The sequence below is a fragment of the Neofelis nebulosa genome, chromosome 2, assembly GCF_028018385.1.
Source record: "Neofelis nebulosa isolate mNeoNeb1 chromosome 2, mNeoNeb1.pri, whole genome shotgun sequence".
NCBI classification, from domain to species: Eukaryota; Metazoa; Chordata; class Mammalia; order Carnivora; family Felidae; genus Neofelis; species Neofelis nebulosa.
In genome coordinates this window covers 24,005,578-24,023,909 of record NC_080783.1, presented here as the reverse complement: position 1 = coordinate 24,023,909, position 18,332 = coordinate 24,005,578, and the positions used below count along the sequence as shown (strand labels likewise).

The 18,332-nt window shown below is 35.5% G+C and overlaps 1 protein-coding gene across 15 annotated transcripts in view; it reads right to left on the bottom strand.

Annotated features, from left to right (window-relative positions):
* Window positions 1–7,976: 7,976 nt before the first annotated feature.
* Window positions 7,977–18,332, bottom strand: part of IKZF2 (IKAROS family zinc finger 2) — a 163,926-nt gene continuing 153,570 nt past the window's right edge. For all 15 annotated transcript variants that reach the window (XM_058706059.1, XM_058706055.1, XM_058706062.1 and 12 more), the window contains 2 exons: window positions 12,862–16,572; window positions 7,977–12,633 (listed from right to left, as the gene is read on the bottom strand). In XM_058706059.1, coding sequence (XP_058562042.1) covers window positions 15,848–16,572 — 725 coding nt within the window. In that variant the 3' untranslated portion in view covers window positions 7,977–12,633; window positions 12,862–15,847. The remainder of the gene's footprint in view (window positions 12,634–12,861; window positions 16,573–18,332) is intronic.

The window sequence follows — 18,332 nt, the reverse complement described above, 5'->3', positions numbered from 1 at the left end:
TCTCTGTCCCTAGATGATCTCATCTACTCTGTGGCTTCAGTGACCATATGGTGTATAAATACACACTATATGAAATTCAAGTGGAGTTTATAAAACTTAGGCTCAGATCTCTTTCCTGGTATTAACCCAGTATCTTTAATTTCCTATCAGACTTCTCCATTCGGGTATCATACTAGCATTTCACACTTAACCTGTTTGATGTGTTTCTCCTCTTTCTACCCCTCAAATCTGTTTCTCCCTCCATGATTTTGATGTCAGTAAATGGCACCACCAAGCACCTGCTTTGCCAACTCAGAAACTAGAGTATTAGCCTTAATTTGTCCCTCTTCCTCACTATGTGCATACAATCAATGACCAGTCTAACATATTCTACCTCTTATATATCTTTGGAATCTGACCACATCTCTTCATTTCCAGACCATTCCCATAGCATAAGCCACCATTATCTGTTTCCAGAATTTACTGCAGCAGCTTCTATTTCCAGTCTGGCATCCATCCAATCTAATCTCCTATTGAAACCCAAGCAATTTTGTAGATCTAATTATGTCACACCCCAATAGAGTCTTTATTGGTTCTTATTTCCCTTGGTATAAAAATAAAATTCCTTGAGTTAGAAAAACAAAGCCCTAATACCTGACTTTACTTATCTCCAGTTTTATCTCTTGCTGTATTCCTCTTCTTATCCTATGCTCTAGCCATATCAAATATGCAATCCCCTAAAGGTAACCAGTCATATTTATTTTCTTTCTTTCATTGTCTCTGACTCTCTTTTCACTTTTCCCTCGTGTCTGTCTGCCTCTCTCTCTACTTTCCCTTCTAGGACTTGGTAGATGTCTCCCTTCTGCTTAGAACACATGTTCCATTTTCCCTTCTCACACTTCTGTCATCTTCAATTTTACTTCCATTTATCCTTTTGGACTCGGCTTAGATGTCACTTCTATCAGGATGCATTTTCTCACTCCAGGGATAAATTAGGTTCTTCTTCCATTTGTCTCCATAGAATTTTACTTTTAGATTTTTATTAATAACTATCATGTTTTACTCCTAATGTTTTCTTTCTCACTGTAATTTACTTGAATATAGGGATTGTGTTTTATTTAATAGTATGTCCTAAACACCCAGTCTGGCACATTAGAAATACTGAATAAATGAACTCCCTATAGCAACATGGCAGCATGCAGTAGGCATTCTAATCCCTTATCGATGATTTTACCAGTGAATACTGTAACAGGAAGCAATCACACAGAAAGAAAGTGATAGCACAGAAAGGAAAGGGAGAGAGCTTATGGTCTCAAACTTTCCATAAAACTAAATCATCTGCATATTCTATCCTCTTAAAGTCTCATCCTATAGGCTAATTCTGTAGACATTTCCCTAAACTCTAAGGACACAAAATGATGTTGCCAAGAATCCCAGAATAAATAATGTTCACTGGGCCAGAATCCTAGAATAAAAATGTGACCATGTTGCTCCAAGCTTGTTCTTTTAGTACCAATTACTAAAATTAGTAATTTAGGAATTTCTTCAGGGTCCTCAAAAACAACTAAAAACCTTCCATCTTTAAATGATAACAATTTGTTTCTTTCACCTTGACAGAATCAGGTTTAAATATAAGTTTAAAAGTGTGTACATTCTTTGTTTTCTAAATGCTCTTAATATTACTCAATAAAATAATCCAGAATATTTTTCACACTTAAATAAAAACATAAGCTTCCTTTACTTACAGTAAAATATCAAAAGGCCTTGTTGTATCATGAATTAAGTGTTACTCCATATAAGTCAGGCTTGCTTTTGTACATAGTGATAAATGGGGTGGGATAAGCCATTCACTCTTACTGTCATTCAGATGGTCAACACTGTAGCTGTCCTTGTTTCTCCAAATTGGTTTTATTATGGAGTTATGCCATAATAGCTGGACAAATGGGATAAATTCAGATCTCATAGACCAAAACAAATTAAGAAGCTAAAGCTCTTTTCTTTTCCTAGACGACTGCATTTGTAATTTACGCAGTCTCAAAAGAGTGAAAATAAGTCTTACTTAAAAATAAGAAAAGTGGGAAACAGTCTTTGCTTCTGAGAAATACAAGGATTATTTATAATTCAGCCTCCAGAGAACTAAAGAACAAATAGCAGAGAAACAGAAACCAGAGTATCTACACATTTGAAATGTAACAAGCGAATAAATTATACTGGTTGTATGTTCACACTGTCCTGGTATATTATTAAAGGTGACAATTGTCCAATAGCAGGCTGATAGATTGCCATTACTGATACATGATGCTTGGATGGGCTGGGTTACCATGGGACACCAGCAATTGCCCAAAGCTACTTATAAACTTCTATGTGGTGACTAATAATTGTAGATGAGTTATACACACATTAGAAATGTAGTTGGCAGGGCCTACTGATATTAATATGAGCCACATGATCATAACAGAAAACACATATTCTTCATTATCTTGGTCATTTCTGGAGGCTTGTTTCTCTTTTCTTTTCTTTTCTTTTCTTTTCTTTCTATTGACGATAATTTTGCCATGTTTTCTGAGTCAGATACAGGAGTATAACATAACTAGTAACTGTAGTAACTAACTGTACTAGCTAACCAACTGTAGTAACTAACCCAAACTCTTCACTGTTAAATTTTCTATAGGTTAGAAACTATGAACCAAGATAAATTAAGAATTCAAAATACAATAGCACAAATGAACATTTTATTAAAGCTTAGAGATACCATATTGAAAATGGTCTCTGAAGATAATTTTTTTAAAGGCCACTTTTTTATAATTAAGGCAGAGAATGTTTTTCAGCATATTATAAAGAGAGATGTGTCCACTTTAAAAGATTCTATTAAAAACAAAGGAGATATAACACCATAGCGCTCGCTCACCTTTATTTCATAAGAATTAGGCAACAACTCACGTCATATCTCAAAGACCCAACAAAGGTACTTGAGATCTTGCAAAAAAAGTGCTATTCTCCCTTTACCCATGCTTGAGGCAGTTTTTCTCATGCTCATTATGTGATCAAGCGATCACATTCTTAGCTATAATCAGATTTGTCAAAACATTAAATAAGAAAGCAGAAGACTCTGGGCTTATACTTTTAGGTTTGACAATATATTAGTGTTATGGTTTAGCCGAAGTACCATTTGTTAGAATGACTACAAAGTAGTTTGGCTAAGAGTTTGGAAAATCATGAGTCATTTGCTGTCCCAGTTTTTATTTTTCCCTTGAGTGTTATCAAATGATACTAGTATATATTCATGTTACAATCTGATGGAAATAAATAAATAAAACAGTGAAGGGAGGTGGGATGGGCTGGGGGGACAAGGGATAGACTGTTGGAAGGCCAAAATATCAGGTTACTTACTTACATTGTAGAAGTAAGAGAAGGAGAACATGATGGTACAGCAACCATTGCTGAAGACTGGAGAAACTTGTCAGGTCAAAGCCAAGAAATTCCAAATGGCTGTACATGTCTCATTCCTGAGGGCAGACAACATGAGGTAGGATTTTATTATAAATATATCACTCACTTTACAATAGATAGAGTTGAGACTGGGAGGGAATCTTGGAAATGCCCATATGCTATAGAATTAACAGTAAAAAAGTAAGTTAGTGGATAGGTTTTAGCACTACACAGAATAAGCGTAATATCTAGGCAGCTCACTGACTTTGGAGGATATAATAGAGTGATAGCATTGCAAACCCTTGGTATATCATGGCCAGAGCTTCTAGTATTGATAACTTCAAATTACTCTTGATGAATTATTCAAGGTTTTTACATAGGAAGACATTAGAAAACAAAGTGTAAATATAGGAAATTACATTCTGCAATAAGGAAAGAAAATGAATATTTTGTATGAGGGTACAGATAGTTTTAGAAATGGGTAAAGAATTCCATCAGTTATGAAGGATACTTGGTAAATAACTAAAAGCCCACACTTAAGTAAAAGAGTCTTTAGGAAACCAATTTAGGATAATTTATCCATTAAAAAAATTTTTTTTTAACATTTATTTTTTGAGAGACAGAAACAAAGCATGAGCGGGGGAGGGTCAGAGAGAGAGAAGGAGTCAAAGATTCCGGAGCAGGCTCTAGGCTCTGAGCTGTCAGCACAGAGCCCGATGTGGGGTTCAAACACATGAACTGTGAGATCATGACCTGAGCCGAAGTTGGATACTCAACCCACTGAGCCACCCAGGTACTCCTAATTTATCCACTTTTAAACTTCCTGCAGAAAAATTTTTTTTAATTACTGCCACTATTTTTTAAAAATGTTTATTTATTTTTGAGACAGAGAAAGAGCATGAGGAGGGGAGGGGCAGAGAGAGAGGTAGACATAGAATCTGAAGCAGGCTCCAGGCTCTGAGCTGTTAGCACAGAGCCCGATGCGGGGCTCGAACTCATCAACTGATGAGATCACGACCTGAGCTGAAGTCAGGTGCTCAACCGACTGAGCCATCCAGGCACCCCTGCAGAAAAATTTTAATTCCAGGTAATTGGTGCCCTTCTACTTAATGCTGTATTTCTCAGCCTTACTGATTCTTTGAATTCATTTGGGATCATTCTGTTTAAAAATTAGAATGAACAAAACGTTACTTATAAGGTATGTCTGCTAAAAGAATATTTTTGTTGTTCCCTACTTGGTAATATTTGCTGTCTTAGTCCCTTCAGGCTGCTGTAACAAAATGCCACAGACGTGGTAGCTTAAAGATAAGAGATTTATTTCTCACAGGTCTGGAGGCTGGAAGTCCAAGATCAAGGTGCCAGCAAGGACATATTCTGGTGAAGGCCCTCTTCCCAGGTCATAGCTGGTGGCTTCTTTCTGTGTCCCCACATGGTGGAAGGAACTAGGGAGCTCTGTGGGTCTCATTTAAAAGAACATTCATCTCATTAATGAGCGCTCCACCCTTATAACCTAGTCACCAGCTAAAGGCCTGACCTCCTAATATCAAATTGGCATTAAGATTTCAACATATAAATTTTGAGGGGGCACAAACATTCCTACTATAGACTTGCTATTCTCCTTTGTTAATGGGGCTTACCAAATGCTGAATAAACTTCTTTAGAAAATAAAATGCTAGGCTAGTTATATCTGGAATTAAAGTCTAGTTTTAGTTTTTTCACTTACTTGGGGTGTTTATGAACAAAATCACAACTGATCTGAACTTGTTTCCTATCAGTAACACAAAGTATCAAATACTCTACACTGCCATGAGAATATTGAGAGTGAATTAGATAAAGCCCGTAACAATTGTGCTAATTTGCAAAGTACTTGTGGAAAAGGTCATAATTTAAACTCATATATATTCTGTTTGCATTAAATTACTTGTATTGAAAGAGACTATATTTCAGATTAATCAGAATTGTGACAGGATGAAGAACACATAGCAAATGGTGCAGCAGGTCATGCAGAGAACAGGGGAATGACAAAAAAGTTGATATAGACACAGATGAGGACAAGTGTGGGAAAGGAGCTAGAAAGAAATGTAGATGAATTACAAGACATGGCGGGGGGTGTGTGTGGAAACACCAGGAAATTAAGGTAAAACAAATAGGGAAAAAAAAGGACACTCGGGGCGCCTGGGTGGCGCAGTCGGTTAAGCGTCCGACTTCAGCCAGGTCACGATCTCGCGGTCCGTGAGTTCGAGCCCCGCGTCAGGCTCTGGGCTGATGGCTCGGAGCCTGGAGCCTGTTTCCGATTCTGTGTCTCCCTCTCTCTCTGCCCCTCCCCCATTCATGCTGTCTCTCTCTGTCCCAAAAATAAATAAAAAACGTTAAAAAAAAATTAAAAAAAAAAAAAAAAAAAGGACACTCACTGCCTGGCCTGGGAGAATCCATTTCCGAGATGTACATCCATGTTTACTGCTCTAAAAGCCAAATGCCCTAGGTTCCCCATCTGTAATTTTGAATGGGAGATTTTAAGAGTTGGAAGCTCCATCATTTATAAAAGCTGTGTTGGCCAGTCTTTTAAGCTTTTATATCCACCAAACCTGAAGTAGTACGTGGTGGGCCCAGGGCATGGATATAACAGGGACTGTATTCCCATGTCTTCTTAGTTATATTCTCCTTCCTCATCAAGGGATTTCATGAAGCACTCCCAATGGAGACAGGGACTCTGAGTCCACTCTTCATCAATTGAGATAAAATGACAAGTGATTCCTGCCTTTTCAGTTAATAGGCTTACCTAAGGTCCAGTAGAGTCCAATCAACACCCTTACTGTACTTCCTTTACACCTTTGGTTCTTCCTGAAGCACTCAAAAATCTTGTTTCTTTGCATATGTTCCAATCAGTCAGATGATCAGGTTCATACAGCTCTTTTAAGGGTTTCTAGAACAAACAACTCAACAGCAATATGGGCAGTATCTGCTTTTACTATTTTGAGGGACTTTGCCTGTGCTTGACAAAATTTCAGGTTAGAAGCAGTTGGTCTGATCTAAGACATTCTAGGATTATAGAACATCAGTAGGGGAAGAAAAAAGGTTAATCTTTCTTTTTCTCAGACTATTTTTATTTTCCAGGATCTCTCCCCACCCTGACATTTACCCATTTTTCTATGGGATTATATATACTTTATCTCCTTTGTCAATTTATCCCATCTGCCTGTTGGGCTACTTTAAGGAAGCAAGTTTTGTGCCAAATGGAAGAAAAGCAGCACAATTAAATTTCACCCAATATTATCCTCATTGGTACTTCTAGTGAAAAGTTAAAATCATAATGGGAACTTTTAGTGGGGCTATTAATAAAACATGTTACTGGAAGTTTAATGGGTGCATCTTAGACCTCCTAAAAGCAAAAGGTATAGTTGCTCACATCCTAAAGATGGTCCTTTGTCTTGAGCATATTGGTATATCTAAAAGTCATATCAAGATTTCAATTATTTATCATTTCTCAGACCCTACTGCAATAGAAAAATCAAAAACAAATGGCATCTTTTTAAAGTCTTTTTCATTTTGCTGTTGTCAGTATTATAAGCCAGGTGAATCTGATAAATATTTCTTGTTGATTTTCAAGGAATTCTTCATAAATGTAATAATAGTAATTATTTGTTAGGTGCATCTTTTTTTTTTTTTTTTTTTGCCTTGCTATTTTGTTACCCTTTTCCCTATAAATTAGGTATTTTGAATGAAAAGACCATCAAGGAAGGAAAATTTCATTTGTACTTTTCATTCTATGTGAAATTATTGGGAAATGTGATCAATAGCCATGAAGATCTATAAAGAGTTATTGGTGAAGAAAAGTTCTAACAACTATCTTACATGTTACAGTAGGCTTGAAATTGTCATAAGCATACAGTAGGCTTGAAATTGGGGGATAAGCAAACAGCTAAATGTAAATAAAATGAGTTTGCAGTCATATGTGCTCTTTTACATTTCTGGTCACTAAGACATCGGTAACAGAACAAACTTCTCATGGTAAAACATAAGCTGCGTTTGTAAAATCCGAGAAGTTTATGATTCATATAGTGATAGTGTAACATAAAGCAGAACAGACAACTAGCTACATTTTTGCCAATGTGATTGAACAATGTCTATGACCTAATTCTTATTTAATCTTGGTCTGACTCCTATGGAATGCTAGATTCCAATATGGTTGACCATTTGTTGGATCACTAACTGTGTACCTTAGAGCAAGTCACAACTTTCTGCCCTCAGGGTTCTTCTATAGAGGACAGGCTCTGACATACCAATCTCTTAGATTAAGGGTAAAATGAGATCTATATGAAAACTGTGGAGTAAAGAGATGCCATCATTAACAAGTCATGGAATACTTTGTTCCCTGCTCTGGTGGACAACGTAGTAAAGATGGAAATTTCTGATCTCAAATGTATCCCTCTCTGGGTCAGGAAGTGTGACACATAGACCCAACAGCAATAACTTAAATAAGCCTGATAGTATTCAACAGTTTAATCTTCTGTATTTGGAAGATATGTTTGTGTACAGAGTTTTCACCAGAAAGTTTTTATAGCAAACACTTTATGTCAGAAGTTTATTTTATTGGTAAAATATTAAATAATATACAGAATTAAAAACTGCACTTACACTTCTGAGAAGAAATAAATCTTGGACAAATTATATGCTTGTTCCTGAGATTCCCTAAATTTATTCCAGTAGCTGTGCACTCAGACAGTACAAACCTTTATAATATAATCCTTTTCACAAAGTATTACAAAGTTTCTGCAGCTTTAGTTGTACACACATACAGACACACACTCACACATGCATATACAACACTCATACACGTATACACAGTACCCACATACATGCACAGAACATGTATGTGTGTGCATTAAAAACAAAATACAAGTCCCACATTTTAGTCTGCAGTGATAAAACTGTTTAGCAGAGGTCTCCAAATTGGTATATAGCAGAGCTGACTTGTCACACAGCTGCAAAGACTGTTTCAGTATTTCCATAGTAAACCTCATTTTCTGAGGTATTGTATTTGAACTTTAAAAAAACTACATTACACTGAGCAAACCTGACATACAAGTCTGGAATTTTAATTTTACATATATATTTTTATATATTTCTTTTCAAAACAGTTTTTATTTTCCCAAATTATTAGTTTGAAAAAAAATGAGGTTTACTGGTTTGACCTATTTTTTTTTCTTTTGCTTCTAAAACTCAAAATATCCTAGAAACTGTCAAGCAATTAGTTTTTAAAGTAGTCTAATTACCTTTGGTATTGTTAAAGAAAAAAAAATCTAAAATGGCCAAGACACATACTGTACAAATGCAGTAACTGCCTTTAAAAGAAATGCCAAAGAAATGTTATCTTTTAACAAAACATGTATTTACATTACAGCAGTTTTACTACAGGGACACAGGTATAAAAAAAGAAAACCAGTATTCTACATATAAATATGTATGATACGAAAAATACTTCTTACTTAAATTTGTATGAAAACAGTGCTCCAAATATTTCTTAAAAATTGTCTTCAATAGGTGATAGGTGTTTAAAATTGAGCTAAGTGCTTTGCTTTTATTTTAAAGTTCATTTCCAAAAGAAGGAAAATGAAATAAAAAATATTAGGTTCTTAATTTAAAACATTGGACAAGGGCCTAAGAAGAAAATTCAGTCTTTAAGAATTGCAACTTTTTCAACTTGAGGACACATTTCTCAGGCAAAAGATTACTAATTTTAATGGAAATTTAGCCTAAATAAAGATACATGAGAATAAACCAGTGGCTTCCACATCCTCTAATCTTTTTATTATATGGTGTTTTTTTCTTTGCTTGTTGTGTCCTTTAAACTAACATGCCATGATCTTCAAGGATTTCTTTTTTGCCATTAACTAAAGAAAGAATAGATCAGTTAAAAAAAATAACCATAGTTTTTAAGACTTCAAGGAAAGTATTGCACTTGTACAGAAAGAAAAGAAAAAATATCTTTTAAACTAAATAGCAGAAGCAATCATTCGGAGATTGCAATTGTAACACATGGTCTAAAAGGTCCAAGTATTAAGAGCAAATATGAAGCCTGGAGAGCCCCCTCCAAACCTGGAATATTATTATAGTAATGTTAAAGCATCTTCTCCCGACTGGGAGATTTTTAAGACTTTTTGCTTTAGACTTTTAACATCTTTCTAAACTCTTGCAAAAAAAATTATTTAATCTCTCATACATTTTAGGAGGAAAACCAAATCAGAACACAAAACCCAACAGAAAAGGAAGGCAAACATACCATATTATGATGACATGATCTCTGGCGTCCTATTTTAGGTACCCAATATTTGAAAGTGAAAGTAGCACAATGGTTATATACCTTACTATTTTTAATCCAACCACTTCTCTTTTTAATATAAAACTACACTTGAGTATAAAAATATGTCAGCAAATTATACAGCCAACAAAAAATCACACACAAAAAGTTAAGACTTAAGAGACCAATGAATCGGAAGTAAGAGTTGACCTAATCTTCAAACTAGTGGGGGAAAGAGAGCCAGAGATGTCCAGAGGCAGTGATGGAAAGGATGTGGACGGGGAGAAAAGGGTGGTTGGGGGAGGAGAACAAAATTGAAGAGGTAACAAAGAACTTAGTTACACAGAAGGGGAAGTGATTTTATGTTCAAAATCTGAGAGTGCCTGACAGTCAAAATGTTTTATCACAGTTTCAGAAATTGAACTACTTAACAAAAAGACACAAAATAATACAACAAAAAACAAAACCCAGAGTCCTTCCCTTGTTACAGTGTATTCATTTTTCAAAAATCCACTTCCAGTAAATTAAGTAGAATCCTGATAAGTGCATAGTAGGGGATTCAGTGACCTCCACCCGTCTGAGAAGCTTTTCTTACTGTGTGTCACTTGAGGTAATTTGAAGGGCCCAATTAACTGCAAACTGGCTTATCTGTACCTTTATGAAGTTATATGTTGTGTTTTATGTGGCTTAGCAGAGGGCCTCTAAATTTTATATCTTATTCACAATAAAAAGGACATCTTAGAAAACTAGTCATTCACGTACCACTCTCTGTATGGGGTAAAGGTTAATTCACAACAAATTTATACAGAAAATATACAAATGCAATGTTATGGGAGAAAAATCCCATAAACAGAATTAGGAACTTATTTCTAAGAGTGCATGTGAAAAATATCCACAAACTTACAGTACAGCAAGAGAAAACTAAAAAGCTAGAAATATAATGTTACATAAAAACCTTATGGAAATCCCAAAACTTTAGGTTACTGCAATAAATGTAATAAAAATATTCAAGGTGTCATTATTTGGCCTAGCAATACACTATGATAAAAAGAAACACTAGCATATCACAGCTTCTTGGTCATATGACATTTGCTTTGTATAACAAGCAGCTCATTTTTATTTATTTATTTTTTAAAAGCTGTCATATCCTAACACATCCATTGCAAGTAATACACAATCATGGCAGGAAACCATTTGAGATTATGCTTTGGAGAATAGCAATGTGATATGACTATTCAGTTTTGTTTTGTTCAAGGAGAATTAATTACCTGCTTCTTTACATTATTCCATAAAACATTAATAGATTAGGAGACCGATTCTCAGACTAGGACAACACTAGTCTATAAATGAAATTTCAAAACAATACTGTATTTTATTGACCAAAATTCCACTAATAAAGCCTGTGTGATACGAGAACGGATTCTTCCTTAAAAACAAAACAAAACCACATACCATAATGCAATTCACAGCTGAAATTTCCCTCTATGCCATATTTTACCTACATGATCTTGTAATGGTATTCAGAAATACTATCAAACTAATAAGATTAAAATCTGGTTGCAAAGTTTCCTTTTACTTTAAACAGATGAGCTGAAATTCTCTGATTGGAACTTCCTCTAACAGTTTTGCCCTAAGAACATGAAGATGTATTATATAGTACTCAAATTTAAGTGGTTTTTAAAAATACATAATAAAAGTGTTTGTAGAGCTACAACAGCTAACCAACACTCTCTCAATGCATTTTAAAAAGGCACCAATACCAAGAAATTTTATAAGTATTTAATACATTAAACTCAGGATCTTAAGATACCAGTTACTGTATATTTTAATTATTTTGCAGAAACTGGAGGTTTAAAAACATTTCTGAGATAACTCTCATATATACAAATTTTAATTTCACCCCTACTCTTTTCTTTTGCATTTGGGGAATTTTTTTGGATAATCTTATACAGATAGTACTTACTAAAAATAATATATAAAATATAACTAAAGAGGACCACAAATGTAATGTATCTCTTCTTGTACAATGAACATTTCAAAGTAAAAAAAAAAAAAAAAAAATGTAGTCAGTACCTCTTATAATCTAAGTTCTCTCTTGAAACTAGGGGCATACAGTTTTTTTTTGTTTGTATTTTTGCAGCTTTTTCTGTTCTTTTTCTACTTTACAGAATCATTTTGGAGATAGGATGACATAACATTTGGAAAATCAGTTAAAACATATTTTCATCTAAATGCCTTCACTGATGTCAACATATCATAAAGACTTCATAGTTTTGTGAGGTGTAGAGTTGAGACATGGTAACTATATACCAAAACATCAAGCTCACTAAAATATTGTCTTTTTCCATTTGCCAACACGTAAAAATTAATCATTTTTTTGTATCTTCCTATTCAAAAGTTATTTTTGTTTCCTTCGTTTTGGAAGTTATACCAAATCAGCTTAAAAATCCTTTTCTTGTTTGTTTAGATTCATTCTGCAAGTAGATTGTAAAGGCCCAAGGTTTTAGTTTAATAGTTGAACTAGTCCTAAAGACATACTAATAACTTCTTTAATATTTCTTAATACAATCTGGTAAAGTAAGTTTACTAAATTTCTCAGGTATGAACTCTAATTTTAACTCTTTAAGTGCTCTTGCAAGACATGTGGTGACTCTAATTGCTTCTTTTCATGACTTTTCGTCAAAGGAGTGTGTATGTCCGTACGCACACATGCACGCACTGACACACACGTACAATTGCTTGTATGCATGGAGGAAAACCATTTTCTACTTTGTATCCAAATCTAAATCCTGGTCTCTCGCGTTCTGTCCCTCCAGGAAATTCTCAACGGAATGTTTTAATGACTCGAAATCTCTTCCAATCTGCTTATTGGTCATCTTCGCCATTCTAAAAAGCCAGGCTAGAATTGCTTTTTAAAAGTGATTGACCTGGGGCGCCTGGGTGGCGCAGTCGGTTGAGCGTCCGACTTCAGCCAGGTCACGATCTCGCGGTCCGTGAGTTCGAGCCCCGCGTCAGGCTCTGGGCTGATGGCTCGGAGCCTGGAGCCTGCTTCCGATTCTGTGTCTCCCTCTCTCTCTGCCCCTCCCCCGTTCATGCTCTGTCTCTCTCTGTCCCAAAAATAAAAAAAAAAAAAAAAAAAAAAAAAAGTGATTGACCACTATTAGAGAGAGGCAGCAAATTTACCTCCAACAGGAGCTGGAGGTAAATTTCTGGGCAAAATCAGGGCGAAGCAATGTGATGAATTTCTGAATTTTTGCCAAACCAGAAGAAAGAGGCTAACCCATTTTTATGCCCCTCCAGTACTCTAATGTGAAATCTCACCTAAATAAACTGGGCATATAACTGTTATGTAAAATTTGATTTATTTGGTGTCTGACCCTCATATTTATTTTTAGGCCCTACCAACTTGCATATTTCCTTTTGTGAAGAAGGAAGCATGCAAATATAGCCATTTAGAGTCTCCCAGAAAGCACCATGCCCACAAAAATTCTAACCTGCACATTTGAATTGACCTCGTCCTCATTTGTCCCTGCCACACCCTGAGCCATCTTTATCTCTTTCTGTTCCTCATATCATGTAGCTAAGAAAATACAAGTATACACTTGTAGCAAATACACTCTTACAAATATTGTCCCTTTGATAAAGTAGATTCTCAAATAGATGAAATCAGAAAAGGAGTACTGTCTTCATGGGGGTACTACACAACTCTTTAGGTCCACCTAAAATTCAGCTTCATCCCAGGGTAGGTAGACACATGATTGTTCATACACTGAAAAAAACAAATAGTGAACAGGAAGAAAATTCATAGATGATGCCAGCAGAAATCCACACACAGCCAAAGTTATGAACACACTGCCATCCACATTTCCTTAAATTGCAGTAAAACACAAAATCAGTAACCTTACATTATTTACCTTCCTCCAAAAGGGGAAAAAAATACGAAATTCCAATTTTTTGAGTGGTTAGTGTAGGGGGAGGTAAGGAAGTCTCAAAAGCATACTTTACCTTTTAATAAACTGTGTGTTCACAATGTATCAAAGCATGCAGGAGGGGAAAAAAAAACAGTATTCTATTTAAAACGTTTCATGTCTCTGTTTTGGTGCATTCTCTTAGATTTAAAGGACTAGTTTGGACATTTCTCCAAAAATAATTATAAGAGGAACGAGTAAAGGAGAGCTGAGTTAAAATCATCTTTGCCGAGCTCTAGCTGTGTTAGTGCTCAGAAGCTGTTTAAATAAGCAGATGATAAATGAGAAGATGAGTCAAGAGCAGTATTGGGGCCGGATGTGCTTCTCTGTCCTTAAGTCTCTAATTTTGCTAGTTCTCACATCATTCTGCATTAAAAACATAGTTTCAGCCTCCTATTTAATGATTTTTTTAAGAGCAGTTATCAGTTACTGCTTAACAGAATCAGTACTCATAAATGGCTATCAGATAATCCAGCCATGGTCAGGCCTGTCCTCCCTCAACACAAGCAGCAATTTCTGTATCCAGGTATGTCCCCCCAAAATGACTTGAATTGATCTCATTTTTCCCTTCCCTCTAATGCTGTTGGACTGCACATAAAAAAACAGAGCACCTTTTTATAAATGAAATAAAAAATTTGCACATGAAAAATAACATATGTATGGATTAAGAGTTTTTTTGTTTTGTTTTGTTTTGTTTTTTACTAAGGTACTGAGATTCATTTCTGACAAGGACTTATAAGTAGTTAAATGTTTTTGAGATGGAAAACTGTGCAGGACATGGTGACTTTTGCTTGGAGGTTAGGTTACATTCTAGACCCCAAAAAGTGTAAAAAATAAGCTGTTTTTTTTATCTGTGGTCTAATGTGCAGGTTACAAAGAAGTTCCCTTTTCCTTGCACCAAAAGTGGTAAATGTTATTATTCAAGAAATACTAGAATAAATAGCCCTAGTTCCATAACCTTATGGGGTTCAAGTTACCATATTCAGGTCGAATTAGTAATTGCTCCGAGATTTTGAGAGCAAAAACCTATAGCAAAGAGTTTCATGATCTTCTACTCAAGTAGTAAAGGATGATGGACTATGGATAGAACACTGGGTGGTCACAGCTTGAAAAAATCAGTGGGAAAAGAGAAATACCAGAAAAGGGATTTCTGAGTAGTTTTTTTACTCCTACGGTTAGCCTAATTATATGTTTCTGCTGGCTGGTTAACACTGATTAAATGCTGATAAAGTGACAATCGTAAGCATACTTTTAGAAACAATTATGTACACTATGCCGCCATCACATTACAACTTTAAAAGAAGACTTCCAAAACAAATTTATGAAAAGCAGAGGTCCTTTCTGGAAACTACTGACTGCCTCTTAGCCACTCTTAGACCATATGTTATTCTTAAAACTAGATAAAAATACTACTCATTAAAGGTGTTAAAAGTAAGGCTGCCAGGGTGTCTATAAAATACCAGTCATCAAAACTATGGAAAACAGTGCTTAAGTTTAGAAAAATAAGATCACAGGACCTCAGATGTATTGTAGGTGTCCTCAACTACCTGTAGTTTACAAGTTTTGCTATATGGTACAGTGTATAACATACCGTATTATAAATTCCATTGGGGAAGTAAACATAGAACCCACAACAACTCATCCAAGGATTATCACTGAAATTAACACATGTGTTTGTGTTCCATGATCTCTAGAGGAAAAAAAAAAAGTTTACATTTTGAAACAGTTTCTTCTTTGAAGAGTAAAATTACTTATACCACTTTAAACTGTGGAAGTTCTACCCAGAAAACTCCAAACTTCCTTGCCTTCAATCATAATCCTGAACATCAGTGGCAAATTAGAATCTCTTAGGTGAACCTATATGAATCAAGTGATTTTTTTTCCAAAGCATGATATACCTTATATTTATGCATGGCAGAAATGAACCGCTCTTAAATTCCCACGTTACCAAGAACAATATCCCCTGTCCCTTCTCTCTTCTGTTTCTTCCTTATTGTAATTAGGCAGAGTAAATGACACTGCATCCACAAAATAAGAATTAATGACAGTAATAATATTAAACAAACAAAAATAAAAGGTATGTCGACATCTGAGGGAAGGTGGGATTGTAAGTGCAGTATTTCTTCATGTGCAGTTTGTTACTTCATAGGGGTCCCCTTTGGAATGAAAAGGCCTAGTGGAATGTGTGCTCCCCTCGAACAATGTGTGATGAAAACTCGTAACGGTCCTGGCTTCTGTAGCCACAGATGTTGCATTCCAGTGGGTCCCGGTAGCCATGGCAACCCATATGAATGGTGTACATGACATGGTCTAGGAAAAGGACTCGGCAGTGCTCACACTTGAAGGCCCTAATCTGTTCTCCTTCTCCATTGAAGACCTTGTAGATGTCCTTCAGAGAGCCCTTAGGAGCCTTGGTGGTATCCAAAGCCTTGACATCCTCCTTCATGTAAGCTGGGCTTTGTTTCCTCTTGGGATTTAAGGCAGGGTTTCCTTGGTAGGACTGGTGGTCATCATGGCTGCTTTCTGAGTCTGTAGAATCCAGGCAGCTATTGCTGGGAGAGGCCTCTCTTTCCTGGGGTCGACTCTTTGGTCTGATGAGAGAGAGAGGACCATCCATGTTGTTTTCATGACTATCGGAGGTTTCCCTGCTAATGGGTCTTTCTATCCTATTTGGATGATAGACCTGAGAATAAGCTGAACTTATAACCGGGGCCACCTCAGCGATTGTGCTTGGCGGGTGCTGCATCAGTGGGTGAAGGGCCTCAGCTCCAAGGTAGGTGATTGCATTGTTGATGGCTTGGTCCATCATATGAGACTGCATTAGCTCAGCCTCTTTCTCATATGTTAAGTTCATATCAAAGTGAATGTCTGGGTAGCTGAATCGCATGAGCTTTTCCCCTGAAAGGGGGAGGGCAAGAAAAGTAAAAAAACAAACAAACAAAATACAACAAAATTAGTGACTGGATTAAAATATAAATGTACAAAGTTAATTGTCTCCATTTTCTATAATATGATATTCTTTAGATCATTTGTGCTCTTTAATTCTGCTAAGACTCAAATACTCTCAGCCTGCAAAAAGGATTAGTAATAAGAATTTCACAAGCCATTTGCACTTGTTTTAATGCCATCATGAAAATGCATCTAGCCAGAAAGGTATGATTGAGTGTGTTATCCTATTTTCATTCTCAATTAGAATTTCCACTTGTCTAGAGCTCAGCAACTGTAGGCAAAAGCAGAAATACCAGGTGAAAATAAGTCAGAGACTATGCTTGTTTTGCATATTTTAGACATCAGTGACCAAGCCACAAAGAGCATAAAAGCGAGAGTGATCTGATTATAACATCTGTCACTTCATTGTTATATACGGTTAATTTGGTTGATTTAACTGCTACATTAGAAAAAAAAAAAATTATAGAGTCGACATTTGTCACCCTAGAGAATTCAAAGATGACACCATTAAAATACTGTTAAAAGTTGTATTGTTTGATAAACTGACTGGAATTTAGGACTATTTAAAAACAGGAGTTATTTCCACAAGTAGTTTATTTACAAACTTGGAAAATAATATATTTGTTGTTTTGTTTCTTGAAATGGGGAATTCATCATTTTTACACCATCCCTTCCTTGTTTAGACATATGGGCAATGGTACTGATATGTACACCCATTGTTAGTTTTCCATGCTTTATCTTGATTGAAGTATTTTTGTAGTTTTCCCTTTAATATCTACTTCAACAAATCAGTATTTTACTTCAATACAGTGTCTAAAGATTAACCGTAAAAGAGCCTTGTGCATAAAGCAGGAGAAGTCATTTTAATTTTTCTCCTTTAAATGTTTCCAGCTTTGGACGGTGTATTTTATCTTTTTAAAATTCTGCCACTAAAACAACGTGGTCTCCTACTAATTGCCTGGTTACTTTCATAGGTAAATCTTACAGATAAAAGCTTCTTAAAAATATATGTGGACTTCTTATAAATGTTTAGTATGTTGTTATAGATGGATGACTAATTTGTAATGTTGATAAAAAAATGTTTATCTACAGAACTGCATTCTGGAAAAGCACTTTTGGATCACTAGTATTATTTCAGGTTTGAAAAGAGGTCCCCAAAGTGAGATTAGGGTTATAATCGGAGTAATGAAAATGGAAGAAAAAAATGATGAGACCTGATCTCATGGCATCCAATTTAAGATACTGCAATGTTAAGACTTAAAAAGTTAAGCTAGACAAACCTAATCTATATTCTCAAAGAGCTTACAGTTTAGAGAGAGTGACAGTGATTTAGGAATCATTTATAATACAGTGTGATATGTGCTATGAGGTCAAATAAAAGGAATATATATTAAGGGAGTAAAAGAAGACTTCTTGAAGAAAGTAGCATCAGAGATAAGAATGTGATGACAAATATTAGCCAAGTAAAGGAACGTGGGGGTGGAGCAGCTGGTAGGAAAGCTCAGAGGCAAGAGGGTATGACTTGTTCAAGGGATTACTTAAATTTCAGTATATAGCTGACAGTGGAAATAGATGAGAAAGAGAAGATAATAACAAGGCTCATTCAACAGCTTAAGGAATTTGAATTTCATGCTGAGAGCAATACAGATTAATAGGGTTAAATGGGAAAGTGACTTGACTAGATATTTATTTATAAAGATGGTTTAGGA